Raw genomic sequence first — 26252 nt, forward strand, 5'->3', positions numbered from 1 at the left:
AAAGCAACTGGGTTGGATGAATTTTCAGCAACACAACACACTATCGCATTTCTATTATTCAAATCCGTATAAACGATATTCAGGCTGCATGTGAGGGAAATATGTTTTTATATACTGATGATGCTGCTCTTTTAGTTGCAGACAAGGAGACTGAACAAATTCGGGAGAAATTAGGTGAGGAGCTTATTAGAGTGAAGGAATGGCTGACTGAAAATAAGCTTTTATTATATTTAGTAGGGCTGCACGGTTCATCGAATGCGATTGTCATGCACATCTCGTCAGTAAAGCCGGTTCTGTGATTAGTAGTAAATCTCCATCACATGCTTTCAGATGGAGCGGTATTTAATACACAGAGCCGTAGATCACTGACAAGCTCGCCTTCGATTATGAACGTGATATTGCGTAGCTTGTAAATCAGAATCCATTCTTTTTGGGTCAAATTATAAATTGTGTAAGGCAAAGGATTTAGCGGTCTAAGTTGATGGTTATGTCAGAGCAAATAGAACATTGGTTAATTAGAACATCGGTCAATTATATTGGCTGTGTTTTGGATAGTAATTTAAGTGGAGTAAATATAGCTTGGAAATTGTTGCGGAAATGTAATGCTAGAATCAAATGCATTGCAAGACATACTAGTTTTTTAGATTCCTTCATTTCACAGAGTTGCCGATTTTCTGGAGCCATTTAAAAAAAACATCTCCAGTTGTCACTTTATAGTAGTGAATTAATAACAGGTTTCTATGATCCCACACAGTTTACAGTTGCAAGTACTTTTCATGTGTGAATCAAGGGTTACGTCTGAAACTCTTTTCACACTAATCGCTTCTCTCTAGTGTGAATTCTCATGTGTGACTTAAGATTTCCATTTTGTAAAAAGCTATCCCCACACAGTTTGCAGGTGAAAGCCTTCTCTGTTGTATGAAGTCTCACATGAGTATAGAGGCTTACTTTACAGCTGAAACTCTCTCCACACTGATGACACACAAAACTGCTCTCTCTTGAATGTTCACTCTTCTCTCCAGTGTGAACTCTCATGCGGGACTTGAGGCTTTCTTCATATTTGTAACTCCTTCCACACTGATCACATGTGCATGGCTTCCCTGAATGAATGGTTATGTGTTGATTAAAGGTTCCTTTTGTATCGAAACTCTTTCCGCAGTGTTGGCATGCAAACGGCTTCTCTCCGGTGTGAACTCTCATGTGTTGTTTAAGGTTTGCTTTTTTAGCGAAACGCTTTCCACACTGATCACAAGTGAACGGCTTCTCTCCAGTGTGAACTCTCATGTGGGAACTAAGAGTTTCTTTATATCTGAAACTCTTTCCACAGTGATCACATGTGAACGGTTTCCCTCCAGTGTGAATGGTTATATGTTTATTAAGATTTCCTTTTTTAGTGAAACACTTTCCACACTGATCACATGTGAACGGCTTCTCTCCAGTGTGAATGATTACATGTTCATTAAGGCTTCCTTTTAGTGTGAAACTCTTTCCACAGTGTTGGCATGTGAACGGCTTCTCTCTAGTGTGAATTTTCATGTGTTCATTAAGGCTTACTTTTAATGTGAAACACTTTCCACATTCATGGCAAGTTAAGTAACTGGGAGGTTTGGTCTTCTGAACTGAATTTGTTTCAGTCGGTATGGATTTTTCTACAACAAAGAAATCATGTCTCTCATTTTGATCTTTCTCTTCTGTTTCTTTCAGTTCTTGACTCTCTTCTTTTATTGCCATCAGGTCTAAAGTGAAAAAATGACAAATAGTTAATGGGAGTTTAATGGCTCAAAGCAACAGAGCAAAACCAAGATAAAAGTATTAAAACATCAAAACTAACATTATGCAACAAAACTGGGTTATTATAGACCAATCCTGAATATGCCATTCAGGCTTAAAAAATGAGAAAAATATAGTTAATGAATTATTGAAGTGTAGGGGATGTACAGTTAAGACCCAAGGACCTCATATGTTGAACTAAGACCAGGAGTCAGAGATGCAATTAACTAAAGATAAATTTAATTAAGAAATATAGTAAAATAGTTTGCAGTTTCATCAGCAGAAGTCACTTGCGAGGAGTCCATTCACATTTCCACAACAATTATATTCTAACAGAGGCTACTAACTACGTCATTACTTCAGGTTGAATGATTCTGACTGGTTAAGGAAAGAATTGACAAAATTTGTAAATTTACACACATGGACTGATAGACAGAAGCATATCTCCATCCATGGGCTATCGTTAGTCATGGAATCCCCGATGTCAGCCTAGGCCCGGTTGTACGGGGGTACTAGATGGTGCTAAATACCCTAAATAGAAAAACCAACATGACAAAGAATCATGATATGATATTTTTGCCATATCGCCCACCCCTAATTACATGCATAACCTGATAAGTTGCTTTTCGAATGGGAACTGCATCCCCTACAACAGCGGTTCTCAATTCCAGTCCTCACGCACCTTCTTACAAAGGCTTCACCATAGACAGAGCTAATGGCTTGGTGTTCCTGGGAATACCTTTAAGGGAATAATGTCACTGACTGGAGATCTGAGAACAGAAGCTTCAGCAGGATGACTCTCTTAAGCCAGTGGAGGCCTAAGTTCTATGGTCAGGGCATTTGCCAATGAGGCTCACAGAAAGCCTAGTGACCTAGAGTTGTTATTCAGGCAGAAGTCTGCAGAGCGAACAACTCACAAGGATGACCCTCTATAGTGAGAGGAAACCTAGTGACTTTCTATTCTAGAGGAAGCACCTCAGGAAGATCACAACCTGGCACTACTAACAGAACGAGCTCTAAAGGCTGAAGCCTCAGCATGACGAGGCTATCCGGGAGGCTTACGGAGAGCCTAATGACGAGACAGGGTTTCTGCAGGATTTTTAAGCTCAAATTTAGGACCTTTTTAAGACCGACTGAAAGTTTAAAGCAGTTGTAAAAGCCTGAAGTTTGAACATTTAGATTAGATAGATGTTGATAACATGTTACTAGCATGACTGGCCTGTGACTAGCATATTGCTGGCATAATTAGCATGTTACTAGCATGTTTAGCAAGTGACTAGCATGTTTTTTGCATGATTAGCATGTCGCTAGCATGTTTCTTGCATGATAAGCATGTTACTAGCATGATTGGCCTGTGACTAGCATATTGCTGGCATAATTAGCATGTTACTAGCATGTTTAGCAAGTGACTAGCACGTTACTAGCATGTTGCTAGCATGATTAGCAAGTAACGAGCATGATTAGCAAGTTACTATATTTACTGAACTGAATCGCAGCCTTTACGAATTCACAATGGCATTATGCTTTATGCTTGTTTATTTTTGGTATACTGTGCGGCTTTTGAAAGCTGTCTAATAACGCTGTTCAGGGATTCTGTGAAATGCACCACTTGCGGTATTTCGTCAGTTAATCAACACGGGCAAATTGCAAACAATCATTTTTAAAAACTGAGCACTCAAATGTAATCAAGGAATCGTGACAGCCCTATAGCTCAATTTGATTGCTAGCATCTTTTTAGCGTCAGTACATCAATGTGAAACGGTAACCCATTGCTTTTGGCTTCAATAGATTCTAACGTCATCTTAAACTATTTTCCCAAATAGGTTAGCCATTGATTCTGAAACAATTCTTTTAAAAGTGTATTGAAAATACAATTAGTAGGTTGTTTTTTGAAAACCATGAAACGGTAATGTTCCATAAGAAACTATATAATACACTATGCGTGCAAAAAGAAATGCACAGTATCTTTAAAGAACATTCTGTTTTTTACACTTACAAGTTTACACTTTCACAGAGTTTACACGGCCTGAATAATTAGATCATGTAAAGGATCAAGTCTTCATTAATTTGTATTCTTCAGATTTTCTGTAATATGCAGAATATCCTATGCACATTTGAGAAGAATATAACATTTATAATAGCAGAACAACCTATATACTCTTCATTCCTTACATATCAGATAAGATTAGTCAAATTATCATAAACGACATCTATTCTTTTTAAAATCTTACATGAAATGAAAGAAACTAACCATTTTCATTGTTTTCGATTCAGAAACTGATTCTGAGTTTTTAATGTTCCTAAAATAATTGCTTTGTTTAGGCTACTTCTGTAGTATTTTTCCTACTTGAATGCTTGTTGTAATAAAAAAAGCCGAACTTGTTAAGAATAACCCAGGATCTGGTTGAAGGCAGCATCAGAATTAGTCTGGTCATGTGATCTCAACAGGTCTCCATCTCGCATCACATTCTTCAACAAATACCGTTCATTTCTGCAGAGCTGGACATTTAGCTTTGAGGATGAAACCAACCTGTTTGTTCCTCAATGTCTTCGTGCTTCAAGCTGAATACTTCTACAATCCTCAGGTCTTCACTCTCCTGTTTAATGAACGCCATCTCGCTTCTCCAGGAGGATTTCTGTGTCTGGAAATAAAGAAATACAAACTAAATCACATTAAAGTCAGTCAAAGTGAGAGTTAATGGCTGTAAACGGCATGAGAACACTCAACACTAGTGCTAAACATTAATAAAGTAACATGAATCATACAAAACATACTTGTGATTCAACTGAATCGTTTGGCGAATCGATCGGCTCAAGTGACTCTCTACTGATTTTAAAATCCAAAATCAATTTGCCAAATAATTTAAAATTAAAGTGTATTCGATTCACTAATTTTATGATTGCTCTCGGCGCACTGCACTGTGCCTAATTCATTAAACTTACTTAATAATTGAGCTTTAGGTACTTTTAATTCGTAAAGAATGCCTGCAGTGACATTTTCGCAAAGTCAATCTATCTTGAATTTGTTTTGTTTAAAAAGAATTAAATGGAACTGAAAAGTAATAACAGGAGAATACAAGGGTTTTTGTGAATAGGAAAGGTTGCGGGTGCAGTATTGATTCGGAGTAAATTATAACTTATTATAAAACCAGTCGGCTTAAGGTAGCTAAGAATTCTATGCAGTTACATGTCAAAATAACTCCAATAGCATACATTAGAGTTGCTGCGCTGTCACAACAAGTTTATCAGTTGCACGTGTTTTTAAGCCTTGTTAATTTGAAAGTTCCAACCATTTGAAAGCTTTCGAGCAAGATGCGAAAGACAAACAGTGCTCGCACGATATGTAGGGCTGGGTATCGAGTTCGATACTTTTTAGGCACCGACCGAATTGCCTCTATACCATCGAGTATCAAAATTTCGATACCTAAGGGGTTAATCTCATCAGCGTCAGTGAGCCAATAAGCCTGCAGCACTAGCCGGTGTGTTCGACTAGAGGCGCGGCGCAGATCGATCATCCGCGAGAGCGATTCGAAAGCGCACGGAGCAGTCTGCTCTCTTCAGCTCTCGTGGTACTGTAATACCACCAGTATAGAGTAGCGCGGGAGCTGCGTGGAGCTCCGATCATATGCAGATGTCCGTTCATACTAACGTTACACGACCGAAAGCGCGTGTTATGTGACCATTCATGCAAACTGTAGCATCATGCTACATAAGACAATAAATAAGATTTTATTAACTATTTTGCACTGATTTATTGTGTTGGTTACATTTTGTTCCTTTGTGCAGTGGCTCAGGAGATGAGTCTTTGAGTTTGTATAAACATCAACAAGCTGAAAAATAAAACCAAAGTTTTAAAAGTTTTTGTTAAAATTGATTTCATAAAATTGGTATCGAAAAAAGTATCGTTCAGGAACCGGTATCGAAGTCAAGGTATCAGTATCGAAACATTTTGAACGATACCCAGCCCTAGCGGTATGTTCTGTGTACACTGCGCACTCAGACAGCCGCGTCTTGACCATATGCACGGTGCGCTATTTATAACTTCCGGATAAAGATAAGCCAGCTCGTAACCTTCCGGTGAAGCTCATTTTATACGTGTGCTATACTCTCACAGAAACCTCTCCTGCCTCATTCTTATCAGAAACTGAGAAACAAAATAATTGCAACACCGTAAATGATGATAGCGGCATTAACATACTGTTTTATGTTATTAAAGAACATATAAATTCATATGCAGAGTCTGGTAACCCCAGAAAAGTAGGCTACCCAGACACGCAACTGTACATTTAAATGCTGACAAATAAGCAAATAAGATTTGAAATGCTGCGTTCAAATGCACGTAATAGGCTTAAGCTTGCAGCACCGGCAAACGTTTCGTTGAGTAGTAATTTAAAGCTTTCTATAGATATATTTATCGTGTCTGTGAGGCGTGTATTCGCTGAGTTTCGGTTCATTTTTGTGAAGCACTCCTGTTCAAGACCGAGACGGCAGTGTAAAAGCACGTTTTGTTGATATTGTGAGTGCACACAAAACAGACACTTTTCTTGTATTACTCTTTATGAGCAAAAATGACGCATAGGCTATTTAAAGTTGCTTCCACTGAAGAAAAATGCAAGTGATCTCGCTGGCGACTTCATGTCCTGCAAAGCGCGCTTTAGCTTCCACTCTCCGCACAAACTATTGGATATGCCTCTAACAGTGCACATTTATCTAGGTTTAACGTTTAAGCATTGTTATTTGAACTGTTTTATATCTATAGATTGTATTTTAGGCAAGTCGTGATGATTTGAGAAGGCTAACCTGCTATGGTTGGTATATGACCAGCTCACAGTCTGCCGCTGGCCGCTTGGTCGTTACTTTAAAAAACAAAAACTTATTTAATGAACAAAAAATGCTAAATTAACTTAATAAAAAACGAAAGGAAATATAGCCTAATCACGTTGCCCTTGGGCTCATTGGCTGCAGCTGCCATTTCAACTCGCTGGTTTTTTTTCATGTCGTGCTTTTTGATTTATAATAAAATAAATAGTACTTTATCGCACTGAATATAAAGTGCAAGAAGTCACAAAGTCACTTGTCATTAAAAAAAAAATAAAAATAAGGCCAGACAACAACCTGTAATGCCTACATAGTTAAATACAAATTAAATAAGTATAAGAATTAAATAGTGCATTCAATATTTTGAAATGTTTAAATTGAATAATTTAAGTACATCGTTTAAGTTTTATCCAACACAGACTTGTTGCTGCTGTAGTTCTGAAGCGCTTAATGCGCAGCTGTATTTTGACGTCGGCTCTCCGATGATTCATTCCGTTGCCCTGTCAATCACAGCAATGCCGCACGGCATGATTTAACGCATTCACTCGCGTAAATTTAACATTCAAAAATTGACAATCATGTTTGTCATTCCTGAAACGGTATATGTGGACATTTGGTTCTCTTAGACAAACCAAACTTTTCTCCAAATTGTGCGCTCCTTGCGGCACAGTACAGCTAACCGGAAATAACTGAGCTGGCTGATCTAAACCCAGGAAGTAATCGTGCATTGAGTCTCTTTCTGCGTCTTTCTTTCTCTTTTGTAGGAAACTCTGGTATCAGAATAATCTCGGTAGTAAATACGACTCGAGAGAGGCGCTCGCGTCTAATTTCAGATTAGGAAACATTAATATTTACCATAACTCTGATATTACGTGAAGGCTATGAAAAATCAAGGTGCAACACTGAGTGAAGAATATAAATGTTATTTTACATATGATTATTTAATTTCTGTACCTGATAAATACATAATTGAATTGGTATCTAAGATTTTGGGGTCATGCGCGGTCCACAGTGTCTTTTAATACAAGATAACCGTTCAAACACGATGTTAACAGCAAATATTTGATTATTTTGTGTCAGGGCAAGCAATAACTTAATAATTAGCGCTAAGCGCTGTTTATCTCAACCACCAAACCAGCATAAATGTTCGTTTTTGCGCCTAAAAAGCAGCACAAACGAATGGCCCAGGGTTTTGTAGATAGTCTGGTTTTATGGGATGTCTAAAAGTGAAGTGTTCTCGAGACGCACCTCACTAAATTCTACTCCGCTGTTTTCAACATAATAATAGAGCGGAGCAGAGTTTATCTTCATGTGGCGCTGTACAGTATCTTGAGCCGGAGGCGCCAGAACTCTAACTAAAAGAATGTGCGCTACCATATTTCTTCAAAAGCAGATCGTGGAGACATTTTAATCGTCCACGATCAAAAATCGTCATATCGCACACCCCTACACTCGCATAAATGCAACCACATCATATTTCAACTCGCACATTCTCAGAAAATGGTCGTATATGCGGCCATTTTGGTCTCAGTCTAGAGCTGTGATTATGGTATGAAGAGTGAAAGTTTGATGACTTCAATCGAGACAGAGATTGTGAAAGTGAAACTGAGGCAGGATGCTCTCCTTTCGATCTTTACGAATGGTTTAATTCTTGGAGGACATCAGTCATCCTGATTGTACTTGTAGTTGTGCTCAGTGTGATTGCTGGAATACTGATAGCTGTGTTTGTCCATAAAAACGGAGGTAAAATGCTTGTTTTCTTATTATTTTATATATTTATGTAAATAAAGCAGTGGCAATATACAGGCTAAACAAGAGCGGTGCAAGAATTGAGCCTTGTGGGACTCCGCCTGTCACGGACGTCCACTTAGACTAGCTGCATGATGTTACAAAAATGCAAAACAGAACTTTATCTACACATTTTTGTTTTGATAAACCACCTCATCTGTGAAACATGATGTTGAGGATACAACATTTTTTTAATTTTTCTTTATTAAATAATTTGGTAACACTTCAGAGACCAATTCTCACTATTAACTAGTTGTTTATTAGCATGCATATTACTAGCATATTGGCTGTTTATTAGTATTATAAGGCAGATATTAATGCCTTATTCTGCATGACCACATTTTAAATCCCGTAATCCAACCCATATAAACTTAACAACTACCTTACTAAGTATTAATAAGCAGCAAATTAGTTTATTGAGACAAAAGTTGTAGTTAATAGTTAATAGTGAGAATTGGTCCCCAAACTAATACTGAATTAAATTATTGGTCACACTTGAATGTCAAGTCTGTTTTCATCCACAAAATATTTAATTAACAGACATTGTGTATTCATATACTTTTGTGTATATCCTGTAATTTGTAGTTATTGTTCCTGAAACAAAAATTATATTTGTTGTCTGAATTCTGTTTTCTCTCGTCTTTATTCTGAATTTTCTTCAGCACACGATCGACTAGAGGATGAACACAATCATCTACAGGATGAGAAGAGGAGAATACAACATGGTGAAGCTGTCTTTATTATGTTATTTATTCATTATTCATTTAAAGTCTGTTTTCAGCAGTAAAATACAGTTTTAACTGTGTGCATTCATTTATTTTGTGTATATCTTGGGTCTGGTAAATGGTCACCAGTTGTTTATATAATGTAGTGTGAAGACAGTTGAATGAAGACAGTTATCAACATAACTGATATTCACAATAGTAAGCAAGCCCTGCTTTGCTTACGTTTCATATATCTGCGTATATCTTTGTTTCGGTTTCTCCTTTTGAATGACGAATATATAATATTGTTAGCTGCTGATATAGACTGCTCAACATGTCCTCAAACCAATACGCCTGCATAGGTCGTTTGTCCAAATCCCTGAAATACGACCCATCAGAGCGTATACTACAATTGCGCCCCTATCGGCAACAGGACACTTTCATATCAATGCTTTGTACTCTTTTATCTGCGCCATAATTCGGGTTTCGTATAGCTCAGTTGGTAGAGCATCGCTTTATACGACGATATGCAACCATGTGATCATGGGTTCAATCCAAGAGAACGCACATGCTCGTAAAATGTATATGCACTGTAAATCACGATTTTGCATTATTTCTGTAGGTTTACTAGGTGTGGTCATTCATACAAATTCGTATGAATTAGCCACCTAGTAAAATATGTACGAATTGCCGTGAGATCAGGTTGGACCATGTAAAAAGTCCACACATTGCATTTAAATAAACATGCATTATGATTGGTAATGACAGTCATACGTCATTTCATGACAACAGACGCAACATGACACTGTCATTATTTTTATGCCCGCTAGAGGGCACTTAACTTTTAATTAGATTAGGTTAATTAGAACATCGGTCAGTTATCTTCGCTGTGTTTTGGATAAATGTAACGCTAGAATCAAATACATTGCAAGATATACTATTTTTTTTAGATAGCGGAAGTTTAAGTGTGCTTGCTATAGGACTTGTTCAATGCCATTTTGAGTATGCATGTAGCTCTTGGATGATTGATTTTAGAGATGCACCGATCAATCGGCCAGGGATCGGAATCGGCCGATTTCCCTCATGATCGGCCCGGATCGGTGATCGGCCAATCAGTCTCACTTCTTTCCGATTCCAAGCCGATCTGTTTTGTTACCAGCGGCACAGGCAATAACGTCAACCGCGCCTTCTTGCTCTCTTCTCTCCAATGACCCCTTCCTTCTCTCTCACACACGTCTCATTCACTCCGGTTAAATAGTGCTTGTATTGCGCATTATTTTAGTGATTCCCGCAAGTTTCACGCTTAGACCAAAAGCGCGCACCAGAACTGAGCAATATTAGTGGAGCGCACACAAGCTGCCACAAATACCAAAATGAGCGTCTAACTGCACTAAAATGGTCAAATACATACAAAATTATGTCAAAATGCCCGTCTTGGCGAGTATCCAGTTAAACAAAGTCAGTTTTGGAACGTTAAATAGAATCGGAATCGGCCAAGAAAATTGCAATTGGTGCATCTCTAATTGATTTACCCAGTATGTGGATGGCAAAATTACAAAAGTCACAAAACTAGTTTGTGAGATTAGTTTTAGTTTTACAATGCTTTTAGTCGTGTGGAAAATAGACATTTCCAGCAGCGGATGGTTAACTATTGTAGTGGTCCCGTTGCGGACTGATAGCTATATTCTCGCTAACAATCTCAAATGAGTTCACATGCACAAGACATAAAATAAAATGCCAAATATATATTTATATTTATTTATGAGATGAAGAATGCAAATGGTTATGAAGGTAGACAATCAGATTTGAGACATTCAACTTCAGTGTGAACGTCACCTTCATTTCACAGAGATGCATATTTTCTGGTGCCATTTAAAAAAAATGGCTTAATAGTGGTGAATTAATAACACTTTAATAACAGGTTTCTATGATCCCACACAGTTTACAGTTGCAAGTACTTTTCATGTGTGAATCAAGGGTTACGTCTGAAACTCTTTACACACTAAATGCTTCTCTCTGGTGTGAATTCTCATGTGTGACTTAAGATTTCCATTTTGTGAGAAGCTATCCCCACACAGTTTGCAGGTGAAAGCCTTCTCTGTAGTATGAAGTCTCACATGAGTATAGAGGCTTACTTTACAGCTGAAACTCTCTCCACACTGATGACACACAAAACCGTTCTCTCTTGAATGTTCACTCTTCGTGTGGGAATTAAGGGTTTCAATGTATTTGTAGCCATGTCCAGACAGATCACGTGCGAACGACTTCTCTCCAGTGTGAACTCTCATGTGGGATTTGAGGCTTTCTTCATATTTGTAACTCCTTCCACACTGATCACATGGGAATGGCTTCTCTGAATGAATGGTTATGTGTTGATTAAGGGTTCCTTTTGTAACAAAGCTCTTTCCGCAGTGTTGGCATGTGAACGGCTTTTCTCCGGTGTGAATTCTCATGTGTTGTTTAAGGTTTGCTTTTAGTGTGAAACTCTTTCCACAGTGTTGGCATGTGAACGGCTTCTCTCCGGTGTGAATTTTCATGTGTTGTTTAAGGTTTGCTTTTAGTGTGAAACTCTTTCCACAGTGTTGGCATGTGAACGGCTTCTCTCCGGTGTGAATTTTCATGTGTTGTTTAAGGTTTGCTTTTAGTGTGAAACACTTTCCACAGTGTTGGCATGTGAACAGCTGCTCTCCAGTGTGAACTCTCATGTGGGAGATCGCCTGAGCGGTGGTCTTGGTGGCGCGCAGAGCCAGGTCAGTTGCACTCCTCAGCTCCCTGAGAGTCGTGGGGTCCAGGCCAGACTCTGAAAGACCTGGAGGAACGCCATTGAATGGAGCGACGAAGCCGCCTGTCCAGCAGAAGTGTAGGCGCGCCCAGCGAGTGCTGAAGTGGCCCTACGTGGTTTGGACGGATGGGCGGACTTTGCCTTCCAGCCGATAGCCGTGGGCGGGCAGGTGTGCGCGAGGGGCGGAGTCGCTTTCTGAAAAGAAAGCGATCCGCGAGCGTAGAGAGGCGAGACTGAAGTTCTCGCAGTGAGAACAATCAGTTCCCGTGAGCGCAGCTTACGCGTGGGATTTCCCCAAGCAGGAAACGCACTCAGCGTGGCCATCATCGGCTCCCCTGCACGAACTGCAGTAATGGCGTGGCACTTGCAACAACACCAAGCTCTTTTAGAATCGCTGGATGGCGGCGGAAATGGACCGGAACTGCTGCGTTGCTGAGGTGGCGGCGAAGCAGATCAGCCGAGCAGAGAGGTCTCAGTCCAGCTGCGAGGCATGTCAACAGCGAGCAGGCTTTGGGATCAGCGTAGAGGAGGAGAAGAAATCTGAGAATCCTGTGGCAAACGTCTGGCGGGCTTTGTCACCATTGGTTCGTTTTTAATACACTGCATGAACCAATGGCCGTGCAGTTTCACTGTGTGATTGAAAAAGGCTCCAGGTTCAAAAAGGCTTTTTCCCATAGCGTCTTTAACAAGACGCAGTATGAGTGAAGTATCGACAGGGAACTGAGTTATTATAGACCAATCCTGAGTCTGCCATTCAGGTCTAAAAAAGGAGAAAAATAGAGTCGCCTTCACTTTGCAATGGTACTCGTGAACAGTTTCAATCAGGATTTAAACATCATCATTATTGAAGTGTAGGGGATGTACAGTTAAGACCCAAGGACCTCATATGTTGAACTAAGACCAGGAGTCAGAGATGCAATTAACCGAAGAAAAATAGTAAATAGTTTGCGGTTTCATCAGCAGAAGTCACTCGCAAGGAGTTCATAGGCCACTTTTGCTATTTCCTATTTTAGGCTGTTTTACCGAACATATACGCTTACTACATTTATGGACCTGGGAACATTACAGCTGTGTTGCTGTCTATGAGAGGGTCTGAGAGCTGTCAGATTTAAAGGTACAATATGTTTTCATATTTTCATATAGTTTTCACCGCTGGAGAGCGCGTATTCAAAATAAACAAAGAAGCAAAGGCGTAGTTTGATGACGCCGTGACTGAGTGTGGAATCATGGGAGTTGTGGTCGCAATCCGACGGGACTCGGGCAGAAATCACGTTCATGGATGAGCTAATGTATTAAAGATTTATTAACATCGTAGTATGAAGCAGAGTGAGGCGGAAAGCCATCGAAGTGAAACGAGGCTGCTGAAGCAATTGCTAATGAGAGACGAGCACGACACACGGCTGGAAAGCAGCGGGGCTTTTATTATGCCACAGTCGTGGTTTTTGGATATTTTAATAAAAATTTTTTACATATTGTGCTTTTAATCAAATATCTTAATTTGTGTTCTGATGATGAACAAAGGTCTCACGGGTTTGGAACGACATGAGGGCGAGTAATTAATGACAGAATTTTCATTTAAAGGTACAGTGCTAAACATGCTGCCGACTGTCATTAAAGGGATAGTTCACCCTCAAATTTAATTTAGTTTATTATTTACTCACTCGCATGTTGTCCCAAACCTGTATTAATTTCTGTCTTGTGCTGAACACAAAAGAAGATATTTTGAAGAATGTGGGTACAAACAGCTGCTGGTCCCCATTGACTTTGATAGTAGGAAAAAAAAATACTATGAAACAATTCTACTCCGCTGTTTTCAACATAATAATAGAGCGGAGCCGAGTTTAAACAAGTGTTCAAACTTGAAAACACTCGAGAACACTTGTTTTTTAATACCCATGATCAAAAATCGTCATATCGCACACCCCTACACATCACATTTTAACTCGCACATTCTCAAAGAAAATTGGTCTCAGTCTAGAGCCCTGATTAAGGTCTGAAGAGTAAAAGTAAAGGTATGCATTCTGCAGAAAAACACTTTTTATATATGATGGTCTTGCATTAATATTACTGCTGCACTGTGTATGTTGCATTTTTGGGGCGGTTTAATGTACAGCAGTGCATCACATTGTAAAATGATTTCAGCAGTTAGATTATGTGCAGTAGGGCGGTGTCGAGACGGAGATTGTGAAAGTGAAACGGAGGCAGGATGCTCTCCTTTCAATCTGTACGAACTCTCGTATCAACCGTTTGTTAATATCATATAATCCTATCAGTAATTTATTCAGAAACTCCTGTGCTCAGTTGACGTTAAAACCAAGCGAAAAGCACGTTTGTGTGTCTAGCATGAGTGTGACTTGAGATCAGATGAGTTTAACCGGTTAGGTAGGTCTTTAAGTGACACTAAACCATATAAATACATTTAAAAAAAAAAGGATAAAGTCAAATAATGCTACCCGTTGCTTTCTCTGGACTAACTTAAACAGTTGATTGTAGATGTAAAATGAGGTATTTGTCTCTTGAGTATAAATGTGTAAGTATTCAGAGCCAGCACATGCATGTGAACACACGAGTTGCCTGCTTATTATAATGTTTTGTTTTCTTCATTTCAGCATTCTTTAGAGATAAATAAATTTTTTGGACTCTGCTGATTATTAGTGGAATTGCAGATTCGATATCAGGTAATTATTCACACCCACGTAATGAGCTAAAGTGTATGTTCATGTCTAGTCCATGTCCAGCTGAACTATATTTATTAGAAAGCAATAATCCCCATGAAGCCGTGGTTTACAGTGGATTTATAACCGCTAAGGGGCGAAGCGGAGTCTAAAACCCTCTTAGCTGTTATAAATTCACTGTAAACCACGGCTTCACGGGGCTTATTGCTTTTATAAAACGGTTATTCCATATATGTAGTAAGGTTTCACAAAATAAAACGGAGCAAATAAAGTGTAATGATATTAATAAAAACAGTATTCTTCCACCAAACAATGTAGCTCCTCAGAAACAGTTGTGGTTGCAACAAAGTGGTTGCCGAGCAACACACAAACGTAAACAAAGGTGTATGTTACTTTGTAGAGTCATTTACAACAGCTTCGAACGTGGCTCAGCCAATCAGAATCAAGCACCGGAACTATCCGCTTTATAATTATAGTTTAGTTTATAGTTTATGTGATAATGACCAGCTCACTGTACATTATGACATTTATTACATGGCTACTTAGCAAATAAATGAAGTGAAATTTTGATCTCAGCTGGAATCATTGAAGAAACCACAGAACAGAAACTGGAGGTTTCCTGGATGAACGTTTCCATGGACAGCTGTCATTATTCAGAAATATTGACTAATTAGAATAAAATGTACAAAGAGTAGCCCTTGGAGGCTCAACTGATAGGAGCTTCACTTTTACTAAACCAGCTCTCAAATCTTTCACAGAGCAGTATGAAGTAGTGGGACCTGCAGAGCCTGTATTTGCTGTCGCTGGTGAAGATGCAATTCTGCCCTGTTCAGTCAAACCCAGCATCAGTGTTGTGGACATGAGAGTGGAGTGGTTTAGACTCGACCTGAAAGACTCACAACCAGTGCATCTCTACGAGGATCACGAAGACAGAAACACAGATCAGATTCAGTCCTACAGAGGAAGAACAAAACTGATTCATCAAGAACTGCAGAGAGGAGACGCATCACTCAAACTCTCATCAGTCCGAGTCTCTGATGAAGGACTTTATAAGTGTTTTATTCAGTCCAGATCCTGGTATGATGACGCCACTGTTAATGTCAGAGTTGAAGGTGAGGAAACTATTGAAGACTAAATTACACTGCACACTAGGCATCATACATTTACTGACTGGGCATCATACACTAAACGACTGAGGATTAGGGTTGCAAAAAAGGTGGAGAATTTCCAGTAAATTTCGGAAACATTCCGGAAAATGTGAAAACTTTCCAGGATTTTTTTGGAATCTTCCAGGGATTTTTGGAAATTTTCCACCCCTTTGCAACCCTACGGAGGATCACAACAAACTCATGCAGAAACGTGTGCCTTGTTGCTAGGAGACGCGTGACAAATGAAAACATTCTAAATCTAAACATTCTAAATTAGCGTTCTAAAACCGGCTGAAAATATCAAGCATGTTTGATCTCCTCCCACTGGATGGAATCAAAGTCTGAAGTCTGTGACCATCATACACTACATGATTTTCTATGAAATCTGTCATCAGCACACGATCGACTAGAGAAGGAGAAGATAAGACTACAACAGGGTGAATCTGTCTTTATTAAATCATTTCATTCTGTATTAATGTCAAGTCTGTTTTCATCCACAAAGCATTTCATTAGCAGGCATTGTGTATTCATATACTTTTGTGTATATCTTAGATCCTGTAATTTGTTGTTGCTGAATCAAAAATTATATTTTTCTATTTGTTGTCTGAATTCTGTTTTCTCTCGTCTTTATTCTGAATTTTCTTCAGCACACGATCGACTAGAGGATGAACACAATCATCTACAGGAGTTATTGTTCCTGAAACAAAAATTATATTTGTTGTCTGAATTCTGTTTTCTCTCGTCTTTATTCTGAATTTTCTTCAGCACACGATCGACTAGAGAAGGAGAAGATAAGACTACAACAGGGTGAATCTGTCTTTATTAAATCATTTCATTCTGTATTAATGTCAAGTCTGTTTTCATCCACAAAGCATTTCATTAGCAGGCATTGTGTATTCATATACTTTTGTGTATATCTTAGATCCTGTAATTTGTTGTTGCTGAATCAAAAATTATATTTTTCTATTTGTTGTCTGAATTCTGTTTTCTCTCGTCTTTATTCTGAATTTTCTTCAGCACACGATCGACTAGAGGATGAACACAATCATCTACAGGATGAGAAGAGGAGAATACAACATGGTGAAGCTGTCTTTATTATGTTATTTATTCATTATTCATTTAAAGTCTGTTTTCAGCAGTAAAATACAGTTTTAACTGTGTGCATTCATTTATTTTGTGTATATCTTGGGTCTGGTAAATGGTCACCAGTTGTTTATATAATGTAGTGTGAAGACAGTTGAATGAAGACAGTTATCAACATAACTGATATTCACAATAGTAAGCAAGCCCTGCTTTGTTTATGTTGGTAGAGCATCGCTTTATACGACGATATGCAATCATGTGATCATGGGTTCAATCCCAGAGAACGCACGTGCTCATAAAATGTATATGCACTGTAAATCACGATTTTGCATGATTTCTGTGAGGGTATTTTTAGGGGCGGGGTTAGGTGTGGTCATTCGTATGAATTTGTATGAATTAGCCACCTAGTAAAATATGCACAAATTGCCGTGAGATCGGGTTGAACCATGTAAAAAGTCCACAAATTGCATTTAAATAAACACGCATTTTGATTGGTAATGACAGTCATACGTCATTTCATGAAATTTACATTTTGATTTCAAGGAGACTTTAAGCCCTTATGTTTGCCATGTTACTTTGTCTAGTATTGTCCCATTGTTGGTGAGTTGTTTCCATGTTGATGTTATTAGTCAAAGTCAAATCAAGTCATTTTTGGTTGACTTTGGATTATACACTGCAAAAAATGCTTTTCTTAGTATTTTTGTCCTGTTTCCAGTCCAAATTTCTAAAAACAAGCAAAATGATCTCCCAATGGGCTAAGAAAAATTATTCAAACAGAAACAAGATTATTTTTCTTACCTCATTGGCAGATAATTTTGCTTTTGCTTTGCTCTTGTATTCGCTGGGAATGAAGTACCTACATAAAAGATAAGACAACTAAATATAAGCTTGTAGGAATAACAAACTAGCCTCTCATTAATTTATTTATTTAATAAACTAACCGAACAGGTAGCAGGTGCAACAGGCTATAGAGCAGTGGATCACCTACCTTGGCTTTCACAATACACATGTCGTTGATGAGCTGATGCTGTGCCTCTCACTGTTGACAAAAAAACAGCATATGCTGGTTAGATATGTTTTGACGCTGGGATGCTGGTTTAAGCTGGTCCTTTGCTGGTTTATGCTGGTCATGTGCTGGCAAAGAATCAGTAGTATTATAAAGAAGATATTAATGCCTCATTCTGCATGACCATATTTTACATCCCGTAATCCACCCCATATAAACTTAACAACTACCTTACTAAGTATTAATAAGCAGCAAATTAATTTATTGAGACAAAAGTTGTAGTTAATAGTTAGTTAATAGTGAGAATTGGTCCCCAAACTAAAGTGTGACCAATAATTTAATTCAGTATTAATGTCAAGTCTGTTTTCATTCTCAAAATATTTAATTAACAGACATTGTGTATTCATATACTTTTGTGTATATCCTGTAATTTGTAGTTATTGTTCCTGAAACAAAAATTATATTTGTTGTCTGAATTCTGTTTTCTCTCGTCTTTATTCTGAATTTTCTTCAGCACACGATCGACTAGAGAAGGAGAAGATAAGACTACAACAGGGTGAATCTGTCTTTATTAAATCATTTCATTCTGTATTAATGTCAAGTCTGTTTTCATCCACAAAGCATTTCATTAGCAGGCATTGTGTATTCATATACTTTTGTGTATATCTTAGATCCTGTAATTTGTTGTTGCTGAATCAAAAATTATATTTTTCTATTTGTTGTCTGAATTCTGTTTTCTCTCGTCTTTATTCTGAATTTTCTTCAGCACACGATCGACTAGAGGATGAACACAATCATCTACAGGATGAGAAGAGGAGAATACAACATGGTGAAGCTGTCTTTATTATGTTATTTATTCGTTATTCATTTAAAGTCTGTTTTCAGCAGTAAAATACAGTTTTAACTGTGTGCATTCATTTATTTTGTGTATATCTTGGATCTGGTAAATGGTCACCAGTTGTTTATATAATGTAGTGTGAAGACAGTTGAATGAAGACAGTTATCAACATAACTGATATTCACAATAGTAAGCAAGCCCTGCTTTGTTTATGTTTCATATATCTGCGTATATATTTGTTTTGGTTTCTCCTTTTGAATGACGAATATATAATATTGTTAGCTGCTGATATAGACTGCTCAACATGTCCTCAAACCAATACGCCTGCATAGGTCGTTTGTCCAAATCCCTGAAATACGACCCATCAGAGCGTATACTACAATTGTGCCCCTATCGGCAACAGGACACTTTCATATTAATGCTTTGTACTCTTTTATCTGTGCCATAATTCGGGTTTCGTATAGCTCAGTTGGTAGAGCATCGCTTTATACGACGATATGCAATCATGTGATCATGGGTTCAATCCCAGAGAACGCACGTGCTCATAAAATGTATATGCACTGTAAATCACGATTTTGCATGATTTCTGTGAGGGTAGGTTTACTAGGTGTGGTCATTCATACAAATTCGTATGAATTAGCCACCTAGTAAAATATGTACAAATTGCAGTGAGATCGGGTTGGACCATGTAAAAAGTCCACACATTGCATTTAAATAAACATGCATTTTGATTGGTAATGACAGTCATACGTCATTTCATGACAACAGACGCAACATGACACTGTCATTATTTTTGCGCCCACTAGAGGGCACTTAACTTTAAAACGTAAATATTGGTCGTAATAAGTTGCTTGCACAAACCTATAGGGTCGTTTTTTGTTGGAGGACAGTCTAAAAGTGCAAATTTCTCTCACACATGCGCAGAACGCACGTGTTAGTTTGCAGTCGGCTGTAGTCTGAGCGGTGTTTTCAAGCGCAGCTTTTTGTCCAGACGCTGCCGATGCAAGGCAACAACACCGTCGGCTTTTGTCGCCACTAGTTCTTTGAAGTCGGCTTGGTGTGTCCCGGCATTAAGCGCAAACAGTATTGTTTAATGAAAAAAGAAAGAAAGAACACACTGGCAAAAAACACTGAACTGAACAACCAACTTAAAAATTCGAAGATAACGAACCAAAACCAAGGCTATAAATACACAAGGGCATAACATGGGACAGGTGTAAATAAATTGGCAGAGAAAGTCAATGGGGCTGTAGTCTTTTGGTGAGAAGGCTAGGTAAATCTGGGTGTCATCTGCATAGCTGTGAAAGGCAATTTGGTTCTTTCTCACTATTTGACTCAGTGCATATACAGGCTAAACAAGAGTGGTGCGAGAATTGAGCCTTGTGGGACTCCGCCTGTCATAGACGTCCGCTTAGACTAGCTGCATGATGTTACAAAAATGCAAAACAGAGCTTTAAAAAAAAAAAAAGAAAAAGAAAGAGAACACACTGGCAAAAAAACACTGAACTGAACAACCAACTTAAAAATTTGAAGATAACGAACCAAAACCAAGGCTATAAATACAAAAGGGCATAACATGGGACAGGTGTAACTAAATCAGTAACCAAGGCAACAAACATAGTAATTAACATAGGCGAGAAAACTAGAACAAATGAAACATACACAAAACAGAACCAAACACTGACACTTACCAGTACCTTGTACCATGATGGTGGCTGAACAAACTCAGGGTTACAGAATTAGTTGCGAGTTGACACAACCAAACCAGTCCAATCCAGCTTTGTTGGTACCATGACGCTGATCATCAACTTTCTCTGTCAGCTCAGAGATGGCTTTATGGAGCACATGCACATGAAAGTGTGACATCAGAAGTGAACAGCCAATCACATGCCTTGAAACTTTGATTCACTTCTCGCGAGAGAGTCAGTGTGATTTACTGCCAAAGATTGAAAAATACAAAGAATTTAAACACATTTAACCAGCAAGATGAAAAGAGCTGGCCATGAAAGAGGAAAAGTCAAAGAAAACATCTTGCCATATCAGTGCAAGTGAAAGAGTTGTGAAGTGTATATAGTTGATATTTATAGGTATACAGAGACTCGTAAATCTAAACTCATGTGTAGTCACGTTTAAAGCTTTATCTATTGATTCTAAAGCTTATTTACATTTCATATTATCTGCATGTATTTATATTCATTTAAAATAAAAGCTTAATTATTTAACTTGCGATCTCTAAACCAGAGCATATCTTGCCCTGGCGATGAACATCGCTAAAAGCCAAACCACTTTCATGGTGCCTAAACCCAGAGTTGGCACAGACTAAACTGAAACATACCTGGCTAGTCAGCTAAACCAGCTTTATGGTCAAGTTCATGACCCTATAAACACAACTGAATGACCGTGACTGGTTTGTCAGAGTAATAAAAATTATAGCATTTTAATCTTCTTTTCTCATCTTTTTTATCATTTTCTGTAGAACGCGATCAACTTTTACGAGGTCTGGAGACTATTATACCAAAAGGTAAATTTGTTTTATATGGCTTAATTAAAATATAAATTCATTACTTTAAAATTATTTAGCATAACAATGAATGAATATGCTGTGCATTCATATATGTATTCAATTCATTGTATTTTATTACAAGATATGTAAACTGTGTAAATCTTCTTGGATTTTGTTTGTCTTCAAGTGGTGGTTAAAAAATGACTTATTATTGATCTAAAGATGAATTCTGTTATGAACCCTTTATAACGTCACACTTTCTGTTCTCAGCTCTCACACATTTAAGAACACACTCGGGTGAGTAAAACGGCATAATTATATTAATATATACATTATTTATTATAATTATTTATTATTGTTTGTGATACAATGTATTGAATGTTACATTTATTTACCATTAATGGCGTATCTTTATTTTTGTTTATCTTGTAAAGTACTCATGATTCCTATAAAAAGTTGTAAAAAAAAAATTATGGTTATTTCATTATAAACTCATCTTTAAAGCATATTTTTCCATATTTCCAACAGTGAATGTGATTCTGGATGGCGATACGGCTCATCCACGTCTCATCGTGTCTGATGATGGCAAACAAGTGAGGGAAGGAAGGACACGACGGGAAGCAGTGGATGGGAAAACAGACAGATTTAATTAATATCGTGGTGTTCTGGGGAAGGATGGATTCAGCTCAGGGTGTTTTTACTTTGAGGTGCAGGTGAAGGGTCAAACTAAGTGGTATTTAGGAGTGGCCAGAGAATCTGTGATCAGGAAGGGCTGGATCCGTCTGAGCTCTGTGAATGGATGCTGGACTGTGAGTCTGTATAATGGAAAGTATCGGGCTCGTGAGTCGTCATATGTGCTTCTTTCTCTGAGTGTGGCTCCTCAGAGGGTCGGTGTGTTTGTGGATTATAGCGAGGGTCTCGTCTCTTTCTATGACGTGGAGTCCATGTCTCATATCTACTCTTTCACTAATCAGTCTTTTAATGAGAAACTCTATCCATTTGTTTGTTTGGGGTATTATTGGAATAAAAACTCTACACCATTGATCATCTGTGATGATTACTAATGAGATCAGTCAATGAATTTACATGATCATGTGACACAAACAACAGGAAATACAATAAAATGCACAAAATATTATTTACTACCAGTCAGAATTTTGACAATATGATCTTATTTAAACTTATTTAAAGAACTTATTTAAAGCAGCGTTTTCAGAAGTCTTCGTTTTGCTCATGTTGACACTGAAACGCAATTATGGAGTTTGCAAACTAAAACGGGGTCTGCAGCGTTTTCAGAAGTCTTCATATTGCTCTGTTTACACTGAAACGCAATTACGGAGTTTGCAAACTAAAACGGGGTCTGCAGGGTTGTCAGAAGTCTCCGTTTTGCTCCGTTTACACTGAAACGCAATTACGGAGTTTGCAAACTAAAATGGGGTCTGCAGCGTTTTCATAAGTCTTCGTTTTGCTCATGTTGACACTGAAACGCAATTACGGAGTTTGCAAACTAAAACGGGGTCTGCAGCGTTTTCAGAAGTCTTCGTTTTGCTCCGTTTACACTGAAACGCAATTACGGAGTTTGCAAACTAAAACGGGGTCTGCAGCGTTTTCAGAAGTCTTCGTTTTGCTCCGTTTACACTGAAACGCAATTACGGAGTTTGCAAACTAAAACGGGGTCTGCAGCGTTTTCAGAAGTCTTCGTTTTGCTCCGTTTACACTGAAACGCAATTACGGAGTTTGCAAACTAAAACGGGGTCTGCAGCGTTTTCAGAAGTCTTCGTTTTGCTCCGTTTACACTGAAACGCAATTACGGAGTTTGCAAACTAAAACGGGGTCTGCAGCGTTTTCAGAAGTCTTCGTTTTGCTCCGTTTACACTGAAACGCAATTACGGAGTTTGCAAACTAAAACGGGGTCTGCAGCGTTTTCAGAAGTCTTCGTTTTGCTCCGTTTACACTGAAACGCAATTACGGAGTTTGCAAACTAAAACGGGGTCTGCAGCGTTTTCAGAAGTCTTCGTTTTGCTCCGTTTACACTGAAACGCAATTACGGAGTTTGCAAACTAAAACGGGGTCTGCAGCGTTTTCAGAAGTCTTCGTTTTGCTCCGTTTACACTGAAACGCAATTACGGAGTTTGCAAACTAAAACGGGGTCTGCAGCGTTTTCAGAAGTCTTCGTTTTGCTCCGTTTACACTGAAACGCAATTACGGAGTTTGCAAACTAAAACGGGGTCTGCAGCGTTTTCAGAAGTCTTCGTTTTGCTCCGTTTACACTGAAACGCAATTACGGAGTTTGCAAACTAAAACGGGGTCTGCAGCGTTTTCAGAAGTCTTCGTTTTGCTCCGTTTACACTGAAACGCAATTACGGAGTTTGCAAACTAAAACGGGGTCTGCAGCGTTTTCAGAAGTCTTCGTTTTGCTCCGTTTACACTGAAACGCAATTACGGAGTTTGCAAACTAAAACGGGGTCTGCAGCGTTTTCAGAAGTCTTCGTTTTGCTCCGTTTACACTGAAACGCAATTACGGAGTTTGCAAACTAAAACGGGGTCTGCAGCGTTTTCAGAAGTCTTCGTTTTGCTCCGTTTACACTGAAACGCAATTACGGAGTTTGCAAACTAAAACGGGGTCTGCAGCGTTTTCAGAAGTCTTCGTTTTGCTCCGTTTACACTGAAACGCAATTACGGAGTTTGCAAACTAAAACGGGGTCTGCAGCGTTTTCAGAAGTCTTCGTTTTGCTCCGTTTACACTGAAACGCAATTACGGAGTTTGCAAACTAAAACGGGGTCTGCAGCGTTTTCAGAAGTCTTCGTTTTGCTCCGTTTACACTGAAACGCAATTACGGAGTTTGCAAACTAAAACGGGGTCTGCAGCGTTTTCAGAAGTCTTCGTTTTGCTCCGTTTACACTGAAACGCAATTACGGAGTTTGCAAACTAAAACGGGGTCTGCAGCGTTTTCAGAAGTCTTCGTTTTGCTCCGTTTACACTGAAACGCAATTACGGAGTTTGCAAACTAAAACGGGGTCTGCAGCGTTTTCAGAAGTCTTCGTTTTGCTCCGTTTACACTGAAACGCAATTACGGAGTTTGCAAACTAAAACGGGGTCTGCAGCGTTTTCAGAAGTCTTCGTTTTGCTCCGTTTACACTGAAACGCAATTACGGAGTTTGCAAACTAAAACGGGGTCTGCAGCGTTTTCAGAAGTCTTCGTTTTGCTCCGTTTACACTGAAACGCAATTACGGAGTTTGCAAACTAAAACGGGGTCTGCAGCGTTTTCAGAAGTCTTCGTTTTGCTCCGTTTACACTGAAACGCAATTACGGAGTTTGCAAACTAAAACGGGGTCTGCAGCGTTTTCAGAAGTCTTCGTTTTGCTCCGTTTACACTGAAACGCAATTACGGAGTTTGCAAACTAAAACGGGGTCTGCAGCGTTTTCAGAAGTCTTCGTTTTGCTCCGTTTACACTGAAACGCAATTACGGAGTTTGCAAACTAAAACGGGGTCTGCAGCGTTTTCAGAAGTCTTCGTTTTGCTCCGTTTACACTGAAACGCAATTACGGAGTTTGCAAACTAAAACGGGGTCTGCAGCGTTTTCAGAAGTCTTCGTTTTGCTCCGTTTACACTGAAACGCAATTACGGAGTTTGCAAACTAAAACGGGGTCTGCAGCGTTTTCAGAAGTCTTCGTTTTGCTCCGTTTACACTGAAACGCAATTACGGAGTTTGCAAACTAAAACGGGGTCTGCAGCGTTTTCAGAAGTCTTCGTTTTGCTCCGTTTACACTGAAACGCAATTACGGAGTTTGCAAACTAAAACGGGGTCTGCAGCGTTTTCAGAAGTCTTCGTTTTGCTCCGTTTACACTGAAACGCAATTACGGAGTTTGCAAACTAAAACGGGGTCTGCAGCGTTTTCAGAAGTCTTCGTTTTGCTCCGTTTACACTGAAACGCAATTACGGAGTTTGCAAACTAAAACGGGGTCTGCAGCGTTTTCAGAAGTCTTCGTTTTGCTCCGTTTACACTGAAACGCAATTACGGAGTTTGCAAACTAAAACGGGGTCTGCAGCGTTTTCAGAAGTCTTCGTTTTGCTCATGTTGACACTGAAACGCAATTACGGAGTTTTCAAACTAATACGGGGTCTGCAGCGTTTTCAGAAGTCTCCGTTTTGCTCCGTTTACACTGAAACGCAATTACGGAGTTTGCAAACTAAAACGGGGTCTGCAGGGTTGTCAGAAGTCTCCGTTTTGCTCCGTTTACACTGAAACGCAATTACGGAGTTTGCAAACTAAAACGGGGTCTGCAGGGTTGTCAGAAGTCTCCGTTTTGCTCCGTTTACACTGAAACGCAATTACGGAGTTTGCAAACTAAAACGGGGTCTGCAGGGTTGTCAGAAGTCTCCGTTTTGCTCCGTTTACACTGAAACGCAATTACGGAGTTTGCAAACTAAAACGGGGTCTGCAGGGTTGTCAGAAGTCTCCGTTTTGCTCCGTTTACACTGAAACGCAATTACGGAGTTTGCAAACTAAAACGGGGTCTGCAGGGTTGTCAGAAGTCTCCGTTTTGCTCCGTTTACACTGAAACGCAATTACGGAGTTTGCAAACTAAAATGGGGTCTGCAGCGTTTTCAGAAGTCTCAGATTTCGAGGGTCGAAAATGCCGGAGTAGTGTAAACGACAGGCGTAACCGTAGCAAAAGGTATGCGTTTTAAAGCGAAAACGCACTAGTGTAAACGTAGCCTCACCCAAAAAGAAAATTCTTGTGTCTTTCCAACCCTGTTTTAATTTTTCTTTTGTTTTATGTTCTTTCTCTGTTCGATACAACATTGATTTTTTTTACTGCCAAGCTCCTAAAAGGACTGTTACGTATACCTGGTTTTGTGTACCTTGTGTTTTTTGTTATTTGGACTTTTAGGTTGCATTCTGCCCTGTTTTGTTCCTGTTTCCTGTAGTGTTGTCAAAAGACCCGGTATTTCGGTACCAAGTCGGTACTAAAAAAATAAAAACTTTACGGTACCAGGTTTTCTTAAGTACCGGTGGTACCGAGTACCCGGTCAACCCGGTTCTTGATGCGCTATCAGAAAGCTATCCTCTTCCAGTGTTGCCAAGTCCGCGGTTTTCCCGCGGAATTGGGCTGCTTTAACACTGTTGCC

General features: G+C 39.0%; 2 protein-coding genes across 2 annotated transcripts; one reads left to right on the forward strand and one right to left on the reverse strand.

Moving 5' to 3' along the window:
- Positions 1–364: 364 nt before the first annotated feature.
- LOC107660258 (gastrula zinc finger protein XlCGF57.1-like) lies at positions 365–11785 on the reverse strand. Its single transcript, XM_016449529.1, has 3 exons — positions 11063–11785; positions 4301–4412; positions 365–1736 (listed from the first exon to the last, which is right to left on the reverse strand). The coding sequence occupies exons 1-3, from the start codon at positions 11783–11785 to the stop codon at positions 811–813; spliced, it is 1761 nt and encodes a 586-aa protein (XP_016305015.1). The 3' UTR covers positions 365–810.
- A 475-nt stretch (positions 11786–12260) lies between these two features.
- LOC107660259 (butyrophilin subfamily 1 member A1-like) lies at positions 12261–22179 on the forward strand. Its single transcript, XM_016449530.1, is given in 5 exon segments — positions 12261–12413; positions 12509–12515; positions 15296–15649; positions 21386–21412; positions 21644–22179. Coding segments are annotated over 5 exon segments (1077 nt in total).
- The last annotated feature ends 4073 nt before the right edge of the window (positions 22180–26252 follow it).

Source organism: Sinocyclocheilus anshuiensis, unplaced genomic scaffold, assembly GCF_001515605.1.
Source record: "Sinocyclocheilus anshuiensis isolate Anshui unplaced genomic scaffold, SAMN03320099.WGS_v1.1 scaffold1707, whole genome shotgun sequence".
Classification (NCBI taxonomy): domain Eukaryota; kingdom Metazoa; phylum Chordata; class Actinopteri; order Cypriniformes; family Cyprinidae; genus Sinocyclocheilus; species Sinocyclocheilus anshuiensis.